This window comes from Aspergillus aculeatinus (genome assembly GCF_003184765.1).
Source record: "Aspergillus aculeatinus CBS 121060 unplaced genomic scaffold BO66scaffold_9, whole genome shotgun sequence".
In the NCBI taxonomy this organism is placed as follows: domain Eukaryota; kingdom Fungi; phylum Ascomycota; class Eurotiomycetes; order Eurotiales; family Aspergillaceae; genus Aspergillus; species Aspergillus aculeatinus.
The window spans coordinates 705216-722101 of NW_020291478.1; the positions used below are offsets into that span (position 1 = coordinate 705216).

General features: G+C 50.9%; 5 protein-coding genes across 5 annotated transcripts; 4 read left to right on the top strand and 1 right to left on the bottom strand.

Annotated features, from left to right (window-relative positions):
* Positions 1 to 1754: 1754 nt before the first annotated feature.
* BO66DRAFT_254020 (putative cellular morphogenesis protein (Rax2)) lies at positions 1755 to 5806 on the bottom strand. The gene is made up of 3 exons (XM_025642985.1): positions 4533 to 5806; positions 2229 to 4481; positions 1755 to 2173 (listed from the first exon to the last, which is right to left on the bottom strand). Exons 1-3 carry the CDS (start codon positions 5683 to 5685, stop codon positions 1938 to 1940), a joined length of 3642 nt encoding a protein of 1213 aa, XP_025506895.1. The 5' UTR covers positions 5686 to 5806; the 3' UTR covers positions 1755 to 1937.
* Positions 5807 to 8120: 2314 nt separating this feature from the next.
* On the top strand, positions 8121 to 10004 carry BO66DRAFT_389625 (FACT complex subunit POB3). Its single transcript, XM_025646833.1, has 6 exons — positions 8121 to 8294; positions 8353 to 8575; positions 8667 to 9190; positions 9244 to 9483; positions 9536 to 9667; positions 9724 to 10004. Coding segments are annotated over exons 1-6 (1359 nt in total). The 5' UTR covers positions 8121 to 8292; the 3' UTR covers positions 9962 to 10004.
* BO66DRAFT_254069 (uncharacterized protein) lies at positions 9762 to 10625 on the top strand. Its single transcript, XM_025642987.1, has one exon. The coding sequence runs from the start codon at positions 10000 to 10002 to the stop codon at positions 10525 to 10527; it is 528 nt and encodes a 175-aa protein (XP_025506897.1). The 5' UTR covers positions 9762 to 9999; the 3' UTR covers positions 10528 to 10625.
* A 1318-nt stretch (positions 10626 to 11943) lies between these two features.
* On the top strand, positions 11944 to 12493 carry BO66DRAFT_254050 (uncharacterized protein). The gene has a single exon (XM_025642986.1). It carries the CDS (start codon positions 12080 to 12082, stop codon positions 12416 to 12418), a length of 339 nt encoding a protein of 112 aa, XP_025506898.1. The 5' UTR covers positions 11944 to 12079; the 3' UTR covers positions 12419 to 12493.
* A 1344-nt stretch (positions 12494 to 13837) lies between these two features.
* Positions 13838 to 15869, top strand: aspB (septin AspB). The gene is made up of 3 exons (XM_025642989.1): positions 13838 to 14457; positions 14510 to 14976; positions 15033 to 15869. The coding sequence occupies exons 1-3, from the start codon at positions 13983 to 13985 to the stop codon at positions 15666 to 15668; spliced, it is 1578 nt and encodes a 525-aa protein (XP_025506899.1). The 5' UTR covers positions 13838 to 13982; the 3' UTR covers positions 15669 to 15869.
* The last annotated feature ends 1017 nt before the right edge of the window (positions 15870 to 16886 follow it).

Here is a 16886-nt window from a genome sequence, read left to right on the forward strand (position 1 = left end):
GGAAATTGGATACAGGGCGAGTGGGACTAGCCCCGAAGCGAGCTAGAACAGTCTAGGTCCGAAGGACCGCGGAGGAGACCGAATGTATATCTGGGGGAGAAAGAAGAGGAGGGGAGTGGAGGGGGGAGGAAAAAGGAGGAAGAGGGAGAGAGAAAATGAAGGGGAAGGGAAAGGGCAGGCGGCGCGAGGCGGAGGTAAGCAAGCAGCAGGCAGGCAGGGGGAGAAGGTGTGTGGTGGTCAAGGGATGCACACACACACACACAGTTCGATAGTCGAAGCCACGAGGCAAAAGAAAGAGACGGTCAGGCCAGATCAGATCAGATCAGATCAGTTCCTCCTTCATTCGGTAGGTCTGGACTTTTCCATCCGTCTAATCTCGGGTGGAGAGAGGGAAAAAGCAAAAGGAAAAGACGAGGGAACAGAAGGTCCCGTCGGGGAAAAGAGCAGAGAGTCGGAGAGTCAGAGAGTCATGAGCCATCGATCAATAAGTTAAGTTAGGTTAGTTAGCGATCAGTCAATCCCCCAAGGCAAGCAAGCGGGGAGAACCGACACGCCCGAAACTCTTGCCAGTGGCAGTTGTGTAGTTCAGCAGCGTTGCGGGGAACCCAATTTTCTCCCCGCGTGACCTTTTGTCCCGGTGACTAAGACAACTCCATCGTGTAGACTCGACGAAACATAACATGCCATCACGTCCACTTTCAATTTACTCCACACACTACGGAGTACTACGGAGTACTATGTAGGTAATGTACCTATACTTCTCTCATTTTGTTTTTGTTTTTCTAGGGGCGTCCTCATCACCACCACTGACGTCGCTTCAGGGATGTGAAAGTATACGCGGCGGGTATGTCGAAACGGATCGTATGTTCCTCTATTTCTCTGGGCCCCCGTCACTGCCCACTTTAGTTACTAACTTATAGGGTAGGTGAGTAGCTTAGCCACGCAGCACCTGCGGCAGCATCCCCCATCCGCCCCGTGCGCAGGATTCCAAGCCACCCAATCCCCGAATACCAAATCCCAAATGACCTCACCCTGTATCTGTTTTTTGCCACTATACTACACTGGGGGCTGGCTACCTTTACCACGCAAGATATTTTCCCCCTTTTTCTTCGGCTGACTCTAGTTAAACATAATAAGTGTAGACAAAATCTAGACCCAAGGATCTGCGAGGTAAATTCTTGAGAGGTCGGGTTTGTGGAAATTGTTCATTGCAACCGCGGACTCGCGCGGATGAAATAATAAGAGAATTGTCAAGGATATGTACAAAATTGGCCATGCTGAGGCATTGAGTGGGGCGAATTTGGATAGATCCCAGATTCACACCCTACCGAGCATGGAGAGTAAAGTACAAAAAATGAGAGATATGGTCAATAGAGACAGAAAATGGAAGAAGGGATGATTACACATAAACAAGGGCGAGGGCGTGGTTCGGTTGGGGGTACGTGTGGAGGGAGGAAGCCATCGTATTCAACGTAGTCAAAGCCTCGGCCCGCAACCACATGTCGAAAGAACTCAACGGTGATAGTGGCAACGACGATGATAATGCGCTTTGTGCAGAGCATGAGTAGCATGAAATGATGTGAGGAGGATAGATGGGCATCTTCCGATCAAGGAAGGATTAGATACGCAGCGGCAATTGACAGCAGAAATAGACAAATCATTAACGAATTAGCTGGAAGGATCAGAATTAGTAGAATCAGACTGGGGTATATGGTGCTGTAGTGAAGTTCTTTTTTCATCTTTAGGGTCCCAAGAACGCCGTGCTGAAGGCTAGGTTTCAGAATCAGGGGTCACGGATTTCGGAGCAACGAGGTTGAGAAATTGGCTTGCGCTGGTTTCTTCGAGGTTCTTGCTGCGTCGTTCTGTCTATGTAGGCGTGGAAACGAAAACAAGGTACATCGTGCAGGGAAAAGTGCACACGACCGAGAGGCGTCAGCTCATATTGTTGGGGCGGCTGGATTGGGCTGCTTGATCGAGTTGAACAGATACTCTGGAGGGAGTCTCCGCATGTTGGATGGTCGATCGGTTCCCACGGCCTGGGGAGCCCGCATGTAGCCCTGGCGACGGCGCTGGATCTTGTTGAAGATGACTCCGCAGATAACAATCAGAAAAACGCAGCCGAGTGCAAGACAGAAGGAGATGAGCACAACGATGCCGTTAGAGAGGTGTTTGCCTGCTTCGCTTGTTAGCTTATTGATACGTTCATAAACCGGTCGCTTGATACGCACCTCCACTGGTGTACGGGTTCTTATTCTCAAAAAACACTTGGGACATGCTGCCTGCTTCGCCGTTGGACTTGGCAGACAGGATAAAAGGCGTCGTTGTAGTTCCATTGAACAAGGCAGCCGAGGCATTGCCGAAATCCGGGATCACCAGGTGGCCGGTGACGAGGAGAGTCTGATCATCATTGAGAGTGCTAACAGCATCATGGTTCTTCGAAAGCGGAAGAATCTCAAGACCACGGATGGTAGTCCCCTTGTCGAATGCGTTGCGGACATACTGGAAGCTGGACCCATCGTAGGCGGCCAAGAAACTAGATCCGTTGTTGTAGGTGCCACCGAGCCAGAACTTGGACACCGCGCTGTTGGCAGGAGTGAATGCTGTGACAGTGCCTGGAAGTTCCGACGAAGAAGCGCCGGAAAAGGCAGTCCAGGTTTGACCCTTGGGTTTATATGTTGCGATCGCAGTCTGATTTCCGTTGACACTCAAGTTGCCAACCGCCAGTAGCTGCTTGTTGCTAAGCCATTCAAGGGCCAAAACCGTTCCATCCAAGCTGGCACCCGGCCGATTCCATTGCTGATCAGAGGTGTCCCAGAAACAAACACCAGGACAAGGAAGCGCTCCCGCAGTCTGGAACTGCCCTCCGAAGTATACTTCCTTCGCGCTCGGCCGCGCAGCAATCGCGTTGACTGACACACCATGGCCTGTGAGTCGTGGTGGCTGATTCTTGACGAACGTGTCATTGTTGAGATTGTACAAGACAAACCCATTCAATGTTGAACTGCCCACTTTCCCAGTAATATTACCTCCTGCGTAGAGGACTTCGTCGGAAATCATAAAGGTCAGGAAGGTAGAGTTGCTGTCGACACCTGCTCCGAGCCCGCTGATACTGCCATCGCGGCCGTCGATAATGGCGAAGTTCTCGATCACCGATCCATTAGTAGCGTTTGAGGAGAAGTGACCTCCAAGGATAGTGCGATTCCGACTAGAGCTTGTGTCAAAGATCCCAGTGAATGTTTCGCCGGTTGTGTTGCGATCAGTCAGCAGTGCTTCAAGACCAAGATCATCGTCATAGAGAAGGGCAGCAGCACCAGCAGCAGCAAGGCCACCAGTAGAGAGGCTACCCGCAAGAATCGTGGTGTTGTCAACCTTGGCGTAAGCGGACAGCTGTCCAGCAAACTCCAACTGACTGACATTCAAGTTTGGTAACCAATTCTTGCGCGACGGCACCCAGACAGCAAAGCCAGACACATTTGTGGACGACGTCTGTTCGAAGCTAAGTAACTGGTCGAACTCGCCGCTGACACCTACAACAGTTTCGTTGAGGTCCGCAGAAATGTTCAGCGAAAGAGCAACGACGCTGGTCACTCGACCGTTGACGCCCCCTCCGAGAGCAGACCATGCTTTAGTGCCAAACGAGTACGCTGCCACATAGCTCAGGCCTTCATTTCCACCGTCGGATGTATCGGTGAAATTACCACCGACGTAGAGGACATCGTCCAGTGTCGTCAAGGCGTTGACTCCGGAATTCAAACCACTTTTGGGCATTGCCGTGGCGTTTCCGTCTTGTTCGATGTACATGATATTGTTGATGCTGGAACTCGAGAAGTTGCCTCCGACGTAGATGGTACTGCCATGGCTAGCTAGACTGGTGATTGATGCTTCTGAGTCCAGAGCAAGACCTGCTTGATCGATGGCCGACACGGAAACGTTTGTGCCCTTCTTTGTGGTCGGGTCGTACTCGTACAAGCCGTTCAGCTGGTTATCCGAAATGCCCGACACGGAGATTGCGACAAACTGAACTCGAGATGCTACCACAGTGATGTCGCCTTGGTTTGCTACTGGGGTGAGCTTCACACGCGGACGAAACGAGCTATCGCTTGCATCCACATGACCAGTGTAAATCGTATCGTATTTTTCGTATTCATTCGTCTGATAGATGAGAGTTTGAACAGGTTCCGAAGAATCGCTTGAGGCAGTGACCGTCACATTGACAATACCGCGAGAACTGCAAGTATCGTCCTGGTCGCACCCAGGCGTATATAATTTGATCGAGTAATTGCCTGAATGCTTGACGTCGGGCTCAAAGACAACCGAAGCTTCAGTTGCGTTCGAATTCGTAACTTCGGCCGTCAAGTACGCCGAAGAGCTTTGACCCGAAGCTGTCGCAGACCAAGACCCGGTACGTGTTGACTTTGATGGGTAGCTGGAGTTCGCGCACGTTGGCTCGTTGAAAGCGTTAATCGCGTAAGCAAATATGTCTTTCTCTGTCAGTAAATAATCCATAGCTCCCTTGGTAGATCTGCACTCACTATCTTCGAGAAGTTCGATGCCATTCAAGCCGGCGCCTTTGCCATACCAATCCAGGATCTCAATCTCGAAACCACTCATTGCGGCGTGGTTAACAAACGTGAATTCACGATATTTCTCAGTCGCATTGCTGGAAAGCGAGCAACTCTGGTCGCAGTAGGCAGCGTTGCCCGTATCCGGATCCGTGTACGTCAAGTTCATGATTCCGTTGTCGGGCAGGCGTCTGAATAGGAACGTTTTTGTGCCCCGTCCCTCGTAGTGTGTGTTGTAAAGTCTGAGCTTGGTAGGCGTATATTCAAATTGCATATCGGCGCGCCAGTAGCCAGGTGAGTAGTCATCCAGTAACCATGTTTTTCCTGCGCCATCCTCACCACTCGACTGACAAACGATATTGCGGGGATCGACAAAGCCACTGGTTGTAGAATTTGCATCGGAAGTGATTGTGGCATTTTGAAGATTGATGACCTGTTCACCCTTCTTGCTCGACGTAGAGTTGCCGATGCCATCAAAGAAGCCACCAAAGACAATATTACCATCGCTATCCTTCAAGATCGACGAAACCGGGCCATTGAAACCACCAAAAGTCAAATTGGACCAGCCAGAGGTGCCAACCCAGGCCACAGCGTTTGAGGTGTTGTAATAGGTGAAGTTTCCTCCGACGTAAACGCTATTGGTTTCTTGATCGCACAGCAGGGCAGAGACTGTTCCCGAAAGACCTGACAACGATGTGACTTGATTCGTAGACGGATGATATAGCGCGACACCCTCCGATTTGACCCCGCCGAGGCTGGTGAAGTTGCCTCCCACAAAGATGCCTGAGAACGTTCCATCCTCCTGCGTAAATGGGCACATTGCGCGAATGCCGGCATTTGAGGTCGATAGGGTCGTAAGGATTCCGTTCGGAAGAGGGGTCAAGAGTGCTTGCGCGTCATTGTCTCCGGTCGATGTGTTAGTCTGCGCGGTATATTGGTAATATGTCAGTGCATCGAAGTCTCCGGTAAGCGCAATATGACCCAATGGCGAAAGATCCAACTCCGGTTCAGAAACGGACTCAAAAGTCAAGGCCGACGCGAGACTAGAAAGGAGTAATGGCGAAAGGCGGAGGCCTGCTGCGAAGCCAGCCGTCGCAGGCCCAAACAGTGAGGATGCCCTCATTGTTCGGGTTCGCGACGACAGGCAAGTTGTGAAGGTGACTCTCTTGGAAGGAGAGAATGGTAGGGAGAAGAGGGGAGTCGTCTGGAGAGATCAACGTGCTCCAGGACGAGTCAAAAGAAATGAATGGGTGGAAACAGCTTGGGTGAGAAGAGGGCCGACTTGTTCGGGTGCGGCACAAACACACGCGGGAGCCAGAAAAAGGAGTGAAAGACTCTCAGCAGAGCAGCATGTAAAGAATGATGCTTAGTTTAAAGGGGAGTTGAAAAACGAATGTGTTCTATAGCCAAGAGGCCAAATCGGACTATGAGTGGTCAGGTCTAAAGGGATTAACGAATGAGTGATAAAAGTTGGATGGACCGAAAGAGTGACATGGCAAGCTGGCAGGCTGGCTGGCAGGCAGGCAGGGCAGGCAGGCAGGGCAGGCAGTGAGTTTAGTGAGTTGAGTGTGTGGGCAGGCCCGGTAGGGGCTTTTTGGTTGTTTGTTCTGCGATGGTTTTCAGGTACCATTAAGCTAGTACTATTATTGATCTTCTCGCCCGGTCCGGGTTCCACTCTGTAATTTGGAGAGGGGCGGCCGGTAAGTCGGTTGATCTGCGAGGTGCTGACTCGCCAGCCACTTCAAAGATGAGCCACTGCTTATGCGATTAATTGCTATGTTTGGTTTGGTGTATCCACCCATGGTGGGGGGGGGAAGACTAACTCAGAGTCAGTGATGTCTCGCCGTATCTACAGAACAATCATCACAGCTCTTTCCCAGCGACGCCCCAAGACCACCTTCAATTGCTCGCAGAATTAAGGAGTGGGCAATAAACCTACAAATCTGCCAGGCGCAATTCAAGGAGACACTTACGGCCTGGACAAATATTGATGTTTGGTTGTATGTTATGACCTATTAATAGGGGATCTTCGCTAATAATGCCAACAGCTTACAACCCAAGGGGCCAACAGGTCGACATTCTCGGATACGTCCAGAGAATAAAGCAACTATACCCAGCCTGCAAGGCTTTCAGACATCTCTTATCTACTGGTAGTTCTCACTGGCGGTGAAGTATGCACCAGCATTGACGGCTACAAAAGGATGCAGCAGCATACATCAACGTACAGCATACAGGATACATCTACAGCCACATCATCTTTATTTCGATCTTCCTCATGGCTGTTACAGAGTGCAACATGCGTCAACTAATTCTAGCCAGACAACCACTGATGATATCAGCTCCAGCCTTTAAGATTGAAATCGTTACAATAAAGCTTTCGAGATCCCGCGATCCAGCCCCGTGCTTCAAATATGGTTTGAACCTTGCGCTCAAGGCTTCGACCTAGGATAAATTGGCTGGCTAGCCCTGCACGTTCATCGTACTTCTTAGAGAGCAATGCGACCCAACTTTCGTCGTTGACTAATTCCGACGGCGAAGCGATGAGACTTACATGCAGTCTTGCGCTAAGCAGGACATAATCTAGCCATGCTACCGTGTCTCAGTTTATATGATATTCGCGGCGCATCTCAAGAGCCTAGAATCAGTGGCTGCGCTGTATTTCAGTAGAGATAATTGCACTTGACTCTTTGCTCGAATCTGATCGCACAACTAACGCCTATCGCCAAGAAATAGATCTCATTTCTGGACTTGTACTGTTGTGACACTGTCCTAAGCACCAAGGTTTTCTTTTAGACTGAACCAGCATATGGAAGTCGCCTCTCATGCTTGAAGAGTTGCATGTCTCTTTCACTCTTGTTGTACTTGTTTCTGGTCGTAGTGACTCATCGTCTCGCAGCTACTGCATTATAGACTGAGCGGCAGATCGTCTGCTACCTTACACAAATTTGCAGGCTGTGGTGGGACAGACTTCAGTCTTGGGGAGCTTTAGAAGTGGCCGGGATCGCAACACATGGTTTGATTTATAGGCTCACTAAATATATCTGGATTGGTTTGTTGTAAGGCACCTAAGCATGTGCTTACAGGATAATTACTACATTCGAAGGTATAGATCTTGCGGTTGGAAATATGTTCACGCCAACCAGGATAGAGGAGTTAACCGTCCAACCACTAATCCACAATGCGACAACTGCTGTATAGCGAAGTCATCGTAAGTGTATACGAATGGTAAGCACATGGAGGATTGCTTTTGCAAACATCTTCTTGTATAGACAATACACATGTACTAACACATACCTCGCGATCATTTCCTTGGCTCCTATAACCCAGAAACAGATACCATCTACCGATACTCCTATTCACTGACACTAACTTAACCATTATTTGCTAATTCTCGCATCTGGCTCTAGTCCTAGTGCTGTGCCTTGTGCTACGTGGATGTACGGCGCAGACTGACTGATACCGAGCACATTTATGCCTAAGGCATCGATGCTTGCCACCAGCGCCAAGATCCCCTGGTGTAGTAAGACGGACGAACCACGGCGGCGCGCAACGCGACGTGAAAAAAGGATATCGGAGCTCTTTATCGGAACACCTTCAACCGTCAGTCACTGAGTCAGAAGTCTACACCCTTACGAACCTCACATACCCTGAAATCTTCGTTAGCTTTCTCAATTTTATCGTCTGAACTCGTCCGCACCCTTTATTGCCAATCACCTAAGGCTCCTCCACCATGTGAGACCCTCTCCGCTCGCTCGCTCTTCTCGTCCAGTTCATTAACGTCCGCCACTAGGGAGAGCTTTGATAACATCTACCTCGACCTCTCCAAACAGCACGGCAAGTGCAAGCTCGCAGAATCCGGTCTGGGATGGAAGCCCTCCGGAGGAGGGGAAACCTTCACGCTCGACAGCAGCAACATCGGCGCGGCCCAGTGGAGCCGTGCGGCGAAGGGATATGAGCTGAAAATCCTGTCGCGCTCCTCCGGAGTCATCCAGCTGGATGGATTCGATCAAGAGGTATGGTCTGAGATCTGGGCTCTGTTTGAACCCGCTTCCTGTAACCTCACTGCATGTTCACTTGTTAACCTCGGGTCTCCGCTATGCTTAGGACTTCGAACGTGTGAGCAAAGCGTTTAGGATCTGGTACGGCATCAACTTGGATAACAGAGAGCACGCCCTCCGCGGCTGGAACTGGGGCAAGGCGGAATTCACGAAAGCAGAGCTCTCCTTCAACGTGCAGAACCGACCGGCCTTCGAGATCCCTTACTCCGAGATCTCGAACACGAATTTGGCGGGAAAGAACGAGGTCGCCGTGGAGTTCGCCCTAGGAGGCGATGGCAATGCGCCTGCGCAGCCCAGCGGCAGCACAAAGAGTCGCGGTCGGAAAGCCGCCGCGGGTCCGGACGAGCTGGTCGAGATGCGGTTCTACATTCCCGGAACGGCAGTGAAGACGGAAAAGGGCATCAAGGAGGAGAACGCGGACGATGAGAATGCGGATGGCGAGCAAGAAGAGGGCGAGGAGCAGAATGCAGCGAACCTGTTCTACGAGACACTGATGGAGAAGGCTGAGATCGGAGACGTGGCGGGTGACACTTTTGCCACTTTCTTGGATGTGCTACACTTGACGCCCAGGTATGTGTCGCCTGCAAGGCATCGCTTGAATCTGGGATTAACAGAGCTTGCAGAGGTCGTTTCGATATCGACATGTACGAGTCCTCCTTCCGGTTGCGTGGTAAGACATACGACTATAAGATTCAATACGCATCTATCAAGAAGTTCTTCTTGCTTCCGAAGAACGATGATACCCACACATTGATCGTCCTGGGCCTGGAGCCTCCGCTACGGCAGGGTCAGACTCGCTACCCTTTCTTGGTTATGCAGTTGAAGCTTGATGAAGAGATCAGCTTGGAGCTCAATATGACAGAGTGGGTTTATCAGCACCAGATGCCTGTGAAGACTGCCTAACATTATCTCTAGTGAGCTCATGGAGACACGCTACAAGGACAAGTTGGAACCTCGTTACGAGGAGCCAATCCACCAGGTGGTCACCAAGATCTTCCGCGGGCTCTCGGGCAAGAAGGTCATCATGCCATCGAAGGATTTCGTCAGGTTCGTTGGCTATTCGGCTGAAGTTGTATCATTGCGGCCACTGACACATCACACAGTCACCACGGTCACAGCGGAGTCAAGTGCTCGATCAAGGCCAACGAAGGCCTCTTGTACTTCTTGGATAAGAGCTTGATCTTCGTTCCTAAGCCTGCCACGTACATTCAACTCGAGAATGTTGCCGTGGTCACCATGTCTCGTGTTGGCGGTGCAATCTCAGCCAGTAGAACGTTCGATATCACAGTCAGCCTCAAGGCTGGCTTGGGCGAGCACCAATTCAGCAACATCAACCGGTAGGGCCTCCATTCAAACCCCTATTAACTGAACGGTAGCTAATGCTTTCCAGTGAGGAGCAACAACCACTTGAGGAGTTTTTCAAGGCCAAGAACATCCGCCTTAAGAACGAGATGTCCGATGACGTACGTATCCCTTGTGGCATTCCAACTTCCCTGCTTGAATGTGGACTGACTTGGTTCTTCAGACCTCCGCTCTTATTGCTGCGGCTCTTGACAACGAAGACATGGGCTCCAGCGACGATGATGCTGGTGGCGCTGACCGTGGCTCGGCCGACGAAGACGATGAGTCCCCCGATGAGGATTTCGAGGCCGAGTCGGACTCCGATGTCGCGGAAGAATATGATTCTGCGCACGAGAGCAGCGGCAGCGACAGCGATGCGCAGATGGATGATGCATCCGACGGTGGGGATGATGATGAGGATGTTGAGATGTCAGAAGGCGAACGGCCGAAGAAGAAGTCGAAGGTTGGCAAATAAAAGAAAATCATCAGACCGCCTCATCGTGACGGCCACGCGCCGTCAGCGACTGGGCACTTCTCCGCGCATAATGAATACAAGATATCAATAACGTTCAGCCTTGTGCTACCTACTTCCCTCTTCACTCGTTGTAATGCAACGTAGACGACTATAACAACATGTAAACCCTGCTTTACCAATGTCAACCTTGTAAGCACGGAGATATGCCGTGGAATGGACATAACCATGGTTTGGTTTGACCTTCTGCACCGACTGCCTCTAGAGAATACACTCGTGGGCGCGCCAAGATGATTCCAGAAATCCGATATGTCATATCGCTACGAATTAACTTTGCTAATGACAACGCTATTGATGATCCCCATCGGTTGCAGATGCATATAGCGCGTGTATATATCGCTTGGACACTCCCTATACTAGGAGGTCGGCTTTCATGTTCTCGATTAGGAGAATACGATTGTGTGCGGATACAAACTGCTGCTTCAGCGACATTCCTCGAGCCCCGTCGAGTTCCAACCGATAGTATCTCAAACGGGAGTGTACTGTACCGTCCTGGAAAGCCTCCCAGGTTGCACTATCCGACCTTCAACCTGCTTGCCTTCCACACAACGCCCAAGGTGTGAGCGATACGATTCGCACAAGCCCAGCCGAGTGTCTCAGTCGCGATCACGAGATAAGCGGCCGAACCATATCTCCTCATCCAACCGCATCCTGGAAAATCTCTCAGTGAGAACCTCATCAAGCCACTGCACCGTCCGGTCCGCGCACCGAGCTTCGGGTGATAGGTGAGAAAGCCCAGTATAGATGGGTTCAGGGTCAGTACGGACGGTCATTTTGGTCCTACGATGGAACAACCTCCTATAACTAGAGTGATTGCTTCCCCCAAGTCGGACAATCCATTGCTCTTTCGCAGTTGATCGAAGGGAATAAGTCCGAATTCACCATCCCAACTTGGCAGGCATTTAAGTCAAATATGGGTAATAAATGCTCATCCGTTTGTGGTGGAGGTGTGCCGTCGTACAAGAGTGCCGAAGAGGGGGGGCGGGAGGAAAAGCCTGGAGGTGAGACTTTACTTCCGATAGCTAACCTAGTTAGCTTCCCCTTGCTGTGTAATGGACCACGGTGGCGTGCAGTTTGGTTTTCCTAGAAACTGAATTTACTTTCTTTCTTTTTCCAGACTACAGAGGACCATGCAGGTTTATCGCAGATGCATCATGCATATTTCCATTTATAGATCACCGCCACTAGGGGATTCGAGGTGGGTTAGTAGTGTATGTATTTCTGTTTGGGATCGGGGATCTGATGGAATACTGTCAATGAATGCTTTTTTGGTGGTGGGTGGTGCGCATCATTCTCAATCTTGGGGAATTTGAGGGGGATTCCAGTATAGGTACTATCTATTATTTATATACCGATCGTCACTCCCCTCAACCGATGCCCGAATAGTTTATTTGTTTCAAATCGGAACGAACTTTACCGGGTATATTCCAGTTGCAGCCCGTCCATGGTGTGACTTGACGCTTGTCCCCGGACCGTTAGCGGTCAGTGATGATTGGCGAATAAACCACGCTTGGCCTCTCGGTGGGCGGTGGATCGGGTTTTTCCGTTCCACGGCAGCTGCTTTTCTTTCCAGTCAACCCCCCTGGATGATTGTACTGGGTGGTAACGCGTTTACGCGTCAGATGAGAACCCGGAAATATGTGTGCCCAGTCCAGATGAATCTGTACTGTGTATGGTGTGTGTGTGTGTGTGGGTGTGTGTGTGGGTGTGTGTGTGGGTGTGGGTGGGGCATAAGTTGTGTCCAGCCTCTCCTCAAAGGAAATAGCTGCAAGTGTCTCTGTGGTGCTGAAACTATATGGAATGCCAGCGGATGGTGGTCGGAAAGTAGGCCATGGGCCGATAATCTTCTACGATCAGCACCGCATGATATATCTTACCCATCACACCACAACCATACAGGTTCAAGAGGGAACAAACAAACTTGACGCAAGAAGGAGGTTCGCACTCAATCAATGGCTGGCGTTGACCTATCTCGGGTGATGCACAGTGCATATAGTATGGCACGGGTCAGTTCAGGAGGAGTTCTCCTCTTTCTTAGTACAGCTCCAACCCACTCGTCTACATTTGGAACAATTTATCGCGGCTTGTTGGAATGGTTCCAGGTTTCCCCACGATTCGTCCCTTGGTAGGTGTGGTATAGTATACCCTGGGGTAAAAATGGCTTCTCTCTGCAAATTGCCTGAGGTTCGGTTATGCTAGCCATGCTTCCATCGTAAGGAAGAGCAATGTGTTGATTTGACAGGTCTCGTGAAGATGATGAGGGCTGGTAGATTGTAAGTGAACAAGAAGCCCTGCCTGTGATGGTTGGTGAACGATTTGCCAAGGGGTTAAGAAGTAGTAGACACTGCCCTGTCCTCATTGTGAGTCCCAATTGTGCTCTGATAAGGCAAGATAAACCCAGAAAATAAACTTGAACTGTTAATCGGCAGTTGAAGCCTAAGTCATCCAGACCTGATTAGAGCGCAAAGTGGGCAGTCGAAGTGGTCGAAATCAATGAAGAAAGAGTATTAGTTAGTGGCCGAGTGGTCTTAGTCGGACCATAAGGTAGGTAAAGGCAGTAAGTTGATTAGACTAAGGCCCATAAGTTAGTAGGTGTTGTAGTATGTAGTAGAAACAAAGAGAGGCAATGAAGTTCCCCCCTTTCTTTTCCACTCATTTACTTACTGTACTGTACTCGGGCAGGGCCACCAAACAGTCTGGCTCCAACGACCCGAGACTAAACACTGCAATCCCTCCCACCCCCCCCAATCCATCAACTCCGCAAGACCCAATCGCTCTCGCTCCTCCTCCTACTCTGTGTCCTCCACCTCCGTCCTCCTCTTCTTCCCCTGTCTCTCCAGTAAGTACTACTACACTATTCTCTTCCCTCTTTCTATCTACACTTTTCTTTTTCCTTCGCCTTCCTCCTAGTTTTTGTTTTAGATATTTCCATCGCAGCCATAATTTGTTGGCGCATTGCTTGCTTGCTTGCTTGCTTGCTTTCAAGTCGTGCTTCCCAAATCTCCCCTTGGTTTCGGTCCCATCCCTTTTACTCCTCCCACACCCTTCCCCCCCCGTGATTGACTGAACCTCAACCCTTTTCCACATTGATTCAGTACCCCAGGTAGGATTGCCATCGCCTTCCCTTGGACTCGCCTTTCCTTTTTCTGCTGTTCCTCACCCAGACTTGGAAAGTGGCATTGTCATTCCCATCTCGCTGGCTTCCATTATTACCTCCGGCTCCTTCCCCTTGATTGCATCCTGCAAGGACTCTATCGCTAACTAAGAAGGCGCAACCTCTTCAGGGGAAACTTCCTCCTCGACGCTCGCTACCTCCCTCTACGCTCGCTTCAAAATCCTACACCTTTAAACTTCCACAATGGGTAAGCCTGTCATCTATGACACCTTTTCCCACCACCCTGCAGTTCCGTGCTCTCGTTTCCATTCGATCTTCCAATCCAACCCTTGCCCTGTGCCTACCTCGAAATCCTCGCGCCCTGTGAAAGAGCAATGCCTCCTGTCAGGAACCGGAGTGCGGATGGTCGCTCGCAAGGGGACTCCGAAACTCTAGCACCCTCACCTCAGAAGAATTCACCGAAGCCTAAACGTCACTCGTTCTCGCCGGTGCTGGGGCGCCTGTCTTCAGAAAGTGACAGTCAAGAATCTGAAGCGACGACTGCTAACTCTGTTCCGCATAATGTAGCCACACCCCCTCCTGCTCCTGCTGCCAATGGCACCCCGGTCTCTGCATCACCCCCCAGCAGCAAGCCCAGCTCGCCTTTCGTTGAACGCAGCAACCCTATGGGCTCCGGGGCTGCTCAGACCGTCAGCTCCAAAGACCCCAAGGCTGCTGCTCAGGCGGCTACGGATATGAAGAATGTCGTTCGCCGGAAGCTGACAGGCTATGTTGGCTTCGCCAACCTGCCGAATCAGTGGCACCGCAAGAGTGTTCGCAAGGGCTTCAACTTCAACGTGATGGTTGTCGGTAGGTCTCGATTCCGGCCTTAGGGTTGGGCGTCATTTGACACGCATTGCAGGTGAATCTGGACTCGGAAAGTCGACTTTAGTGAACACCCTCTTCAACACCTCCCTCTACCCCCCTAAGGAACGCACCGGACCTAGCCACGACATCATCCCTAAGACGGTTTCAATTCAATCCATCAGCGCCGATATCGAGGAGAACGGCGTGCGCCTGCGCCTGACGGTCGTTGACACCCCTGGATTCGGTGATTTTGTGAACAACGACGACTCGTGGCGCCCTATTGTCGAGAACATTGAACAGAGATATGATGCCTACCTTGAGGCCGAGAACAAGGTCAACCGTACTAACATTATTGACAACCGTATCCACGCATGTGTCTACTTCATTCAGCCCACCGGTCACTCGCTGAAGCCTCTGGATATTGAGGTCATGCGCCGGTTGCACACCAAGGTCAACCTGATCCCTGTGATCGCCAAGGCCGATACCCTGACGGACGAGGAAATTGCCGCCTTCAAGCAAAGAGTATGATAATCTATACGCCTCCTCCCTGTCAAACGATAGCTAACCTGGCCATTCAGATCCTTGCCGATATCCAGCACCACTCCATCCAGATCTTCGAAGGTCCCCGCTATGAGCTCGACGATGAGGAGACCATCGCTGAGAACCAGGAGATCATGTCCAAGGTCCCCTTCGCCGTGGTTGGTGCCAACGCCGAGGTCACTGCCGCCGATGGCCGCAAGGTCCGTGGACGTAGCTACCCTTGGGGTGTCATTGAGGTCGACAACGAGGAGCACTGCGACTTTGTCAAGCTCCGTCAGATGTTGATCCGTACCCACATGGAAGAGCTCAAGGAGCACACGAACAACAGCTTGTACGAGAACTACCGTTCCGACAAGCTCACCCAGATGGGTGTCGCCCAGGACCCGAGCGTGTTCAAGGAGGTCAACCCGGCTGTCAAGCAGGAGGAGGAGCGTGCTCTCCACGAGCAGAAGCTCGCCAAGATGGAAGCGGAAATGAAGATGGTCTTCCAGCAGAAGGTGGCAGAGAAGGAGAGCAAGTTGAAACAGAGCGAAGACGAACTATACGCACGACACCGCGAGATGAAAGACCAATTGGAGCGTCAACGCCTGGAACTAGAAGAAAAGAAGGGTCGTCTGGAAACAGGGCGACCCATCGAAGAGAAGGGAAAGAGGAAGGGATTCTCTCTTCGTTAAACGAACGCACGCACGACTGGTGCTTCGATGCTCCTATCCAGGGGCTCTGCCAATGGGCCACCCAGGGTACGCATGGTCGTCGGAGGGCGCTTTGGTGGTTTGACGCACACTTCTCCACGACTGTCGATTGGCCGCACGCTCTTTTTAGCCGCCTGCCTTCTTTCTCTTGTGTTTATTCGTTCTCTCTACCCCCACACTCTCTCGAACCTTTACTTTTCTCGTATCTGCTTTCAGTGATGACTCTACATTGATTGTGAGGACCAAAGAAAAAGAATATCTCATTTTTTTCTTCTCTCGCTTCAACCCATTTAATTCCGAATTGGGGGCTTGACTAGGAGACAGGAATACAAGGGCTATATCCGACTCAGTGCTCTATTTGGATGGTCAGTGGTCTGGCCCTGGATGGGCAAGACGATGCACGGGGAGACGGCCTGCAGGATCACTTCAGGGTCGGAATTCACTGCTTCATGTCCACTCTTCGCTTCTTGTTATGTACTTTTGCCTACGCTATACCTTGTTCCCGCCTATTTCCTATTCCACACCCTTTTTTCGTGGCCTGGTACTATTACTTCTATTTATCTTCGGTACACTTTTGCCTCTTCTACACATTTTAGTGACATCGCCTACCCCCGACCATCTTTTCTGGACGTTTTTCCTTTTTATTCCTCCATGTTGTTTGCTTGTTGTGTTAGTTGTCAATCTGAAGTTTTACCGAAAAGCGATCGGAAGTATTACCGAGGCTCTATTTGTGGCGTAGCTAGCTGCCTGGAGACGAAGATGTGATGCAAGAGTCGGGGAGAGGATATTATAATAATTTGAACATGATGAGCAGCAATTGAAGAAGCAAGAACCGAAAGTTCGTACAAGTTCGAGGGAGCACAAAGAAAGAAAGGGAAATAACCCAACCAGTAAAACCAATAAAACCAGGTTTCGCATTGTATTTTCTGGGGGGGTGGAGGCAAATCATGATGTCGACAAGCTTTCCGCGATGGTTGTTTGTTGCATCATTGCGGGCGGCGCGACGTCACGGGAAGGGAAGCTCCGTCGAGCCGCCAGTTCGTCTCCCTCGGCCGCCGCGCTGCGCATGGACTGGGTCGGACTGAGCTGAACTGGACTGAACTGGACAGTGGCAGTCAGTCTTGCCTAGTTCAAGTTCACCACACACACACACAAACCCGCCTCTTCCACTTCCTCTTCCACTTCCACTTACTTCCCTCA

Coding starts and splice junctions, on each gene's coding strand:
- BO66DRAFT_254020 (XM_025642985.1), bottom strand. CDS start 5,685: ATGAGGGCATCCTCACTGTTTGGGCCTGCGACGGCTGGCTTCGCAGCA. Junction 4,482..4,532: donor CATCGAACTTCTCGAAGATA/GTGAGTGCAGAT, acceptor TGACAGAGAAAG/ACATATTTGCTTACGCGATT. Junction 2,174..2,228: donor GAACCCGTACACCAGTGGAG/GTGCGTATCAAG, acceptor CAAGCGAAGCAG/GCAAACACCTCTCTAACGGC.
- BO66DRAFT_389625 (XM_025646833.1), top strand. Junction 9,191..9,243: donor GTGCTACACTTGACGCCCAG/GTATGTGTCGCC, acceptor CAGAGCTTGCAG/AGGTCGTTTCGATATCGACA. Junction 9,484..9,535: donor TTGGAGCTCAATATGACAGA/GTGGGTTTATCA, acceptor CATTATCTCTAG/TGAGCTCATGGAGACACGCT.
- BO66DRAFT_254069 (XM_025642987.1), top strand. CDS start 10,000: ATGCTTTCCAGTGAGGAGCAACAACCACTTGAGGAGTTTTTCAAGGCC.
- BO66DRAFT_254050 (XM_025642986.1), top strand. CDS start 12,080: ATGATTGTACTGGGTGGTAACGCGTTTACGCGTCAGATGAGAACCCGG.
- aspB (XM_025642989.1), top strand. CDS start 13,983: ATGCCTCCTGTCAGGAACCGGAGTGCGGATGGTCGCTCGCAAGGGGAC. Junction 14,458..14,509: donor CTTCAACGTGATGGTTGTCG/GTAGGTCTCGAT, acceptor CACGCATTGCAG/GTGAATCTGGACTCGGAAAG. Junction 14,977..15,032: donor TTGCCGCCTTCAAGCAAAGA/GTATGATAATCT, acceptor CTGGCCATTCAG/ATCCTTGCCGATATCCAGCA.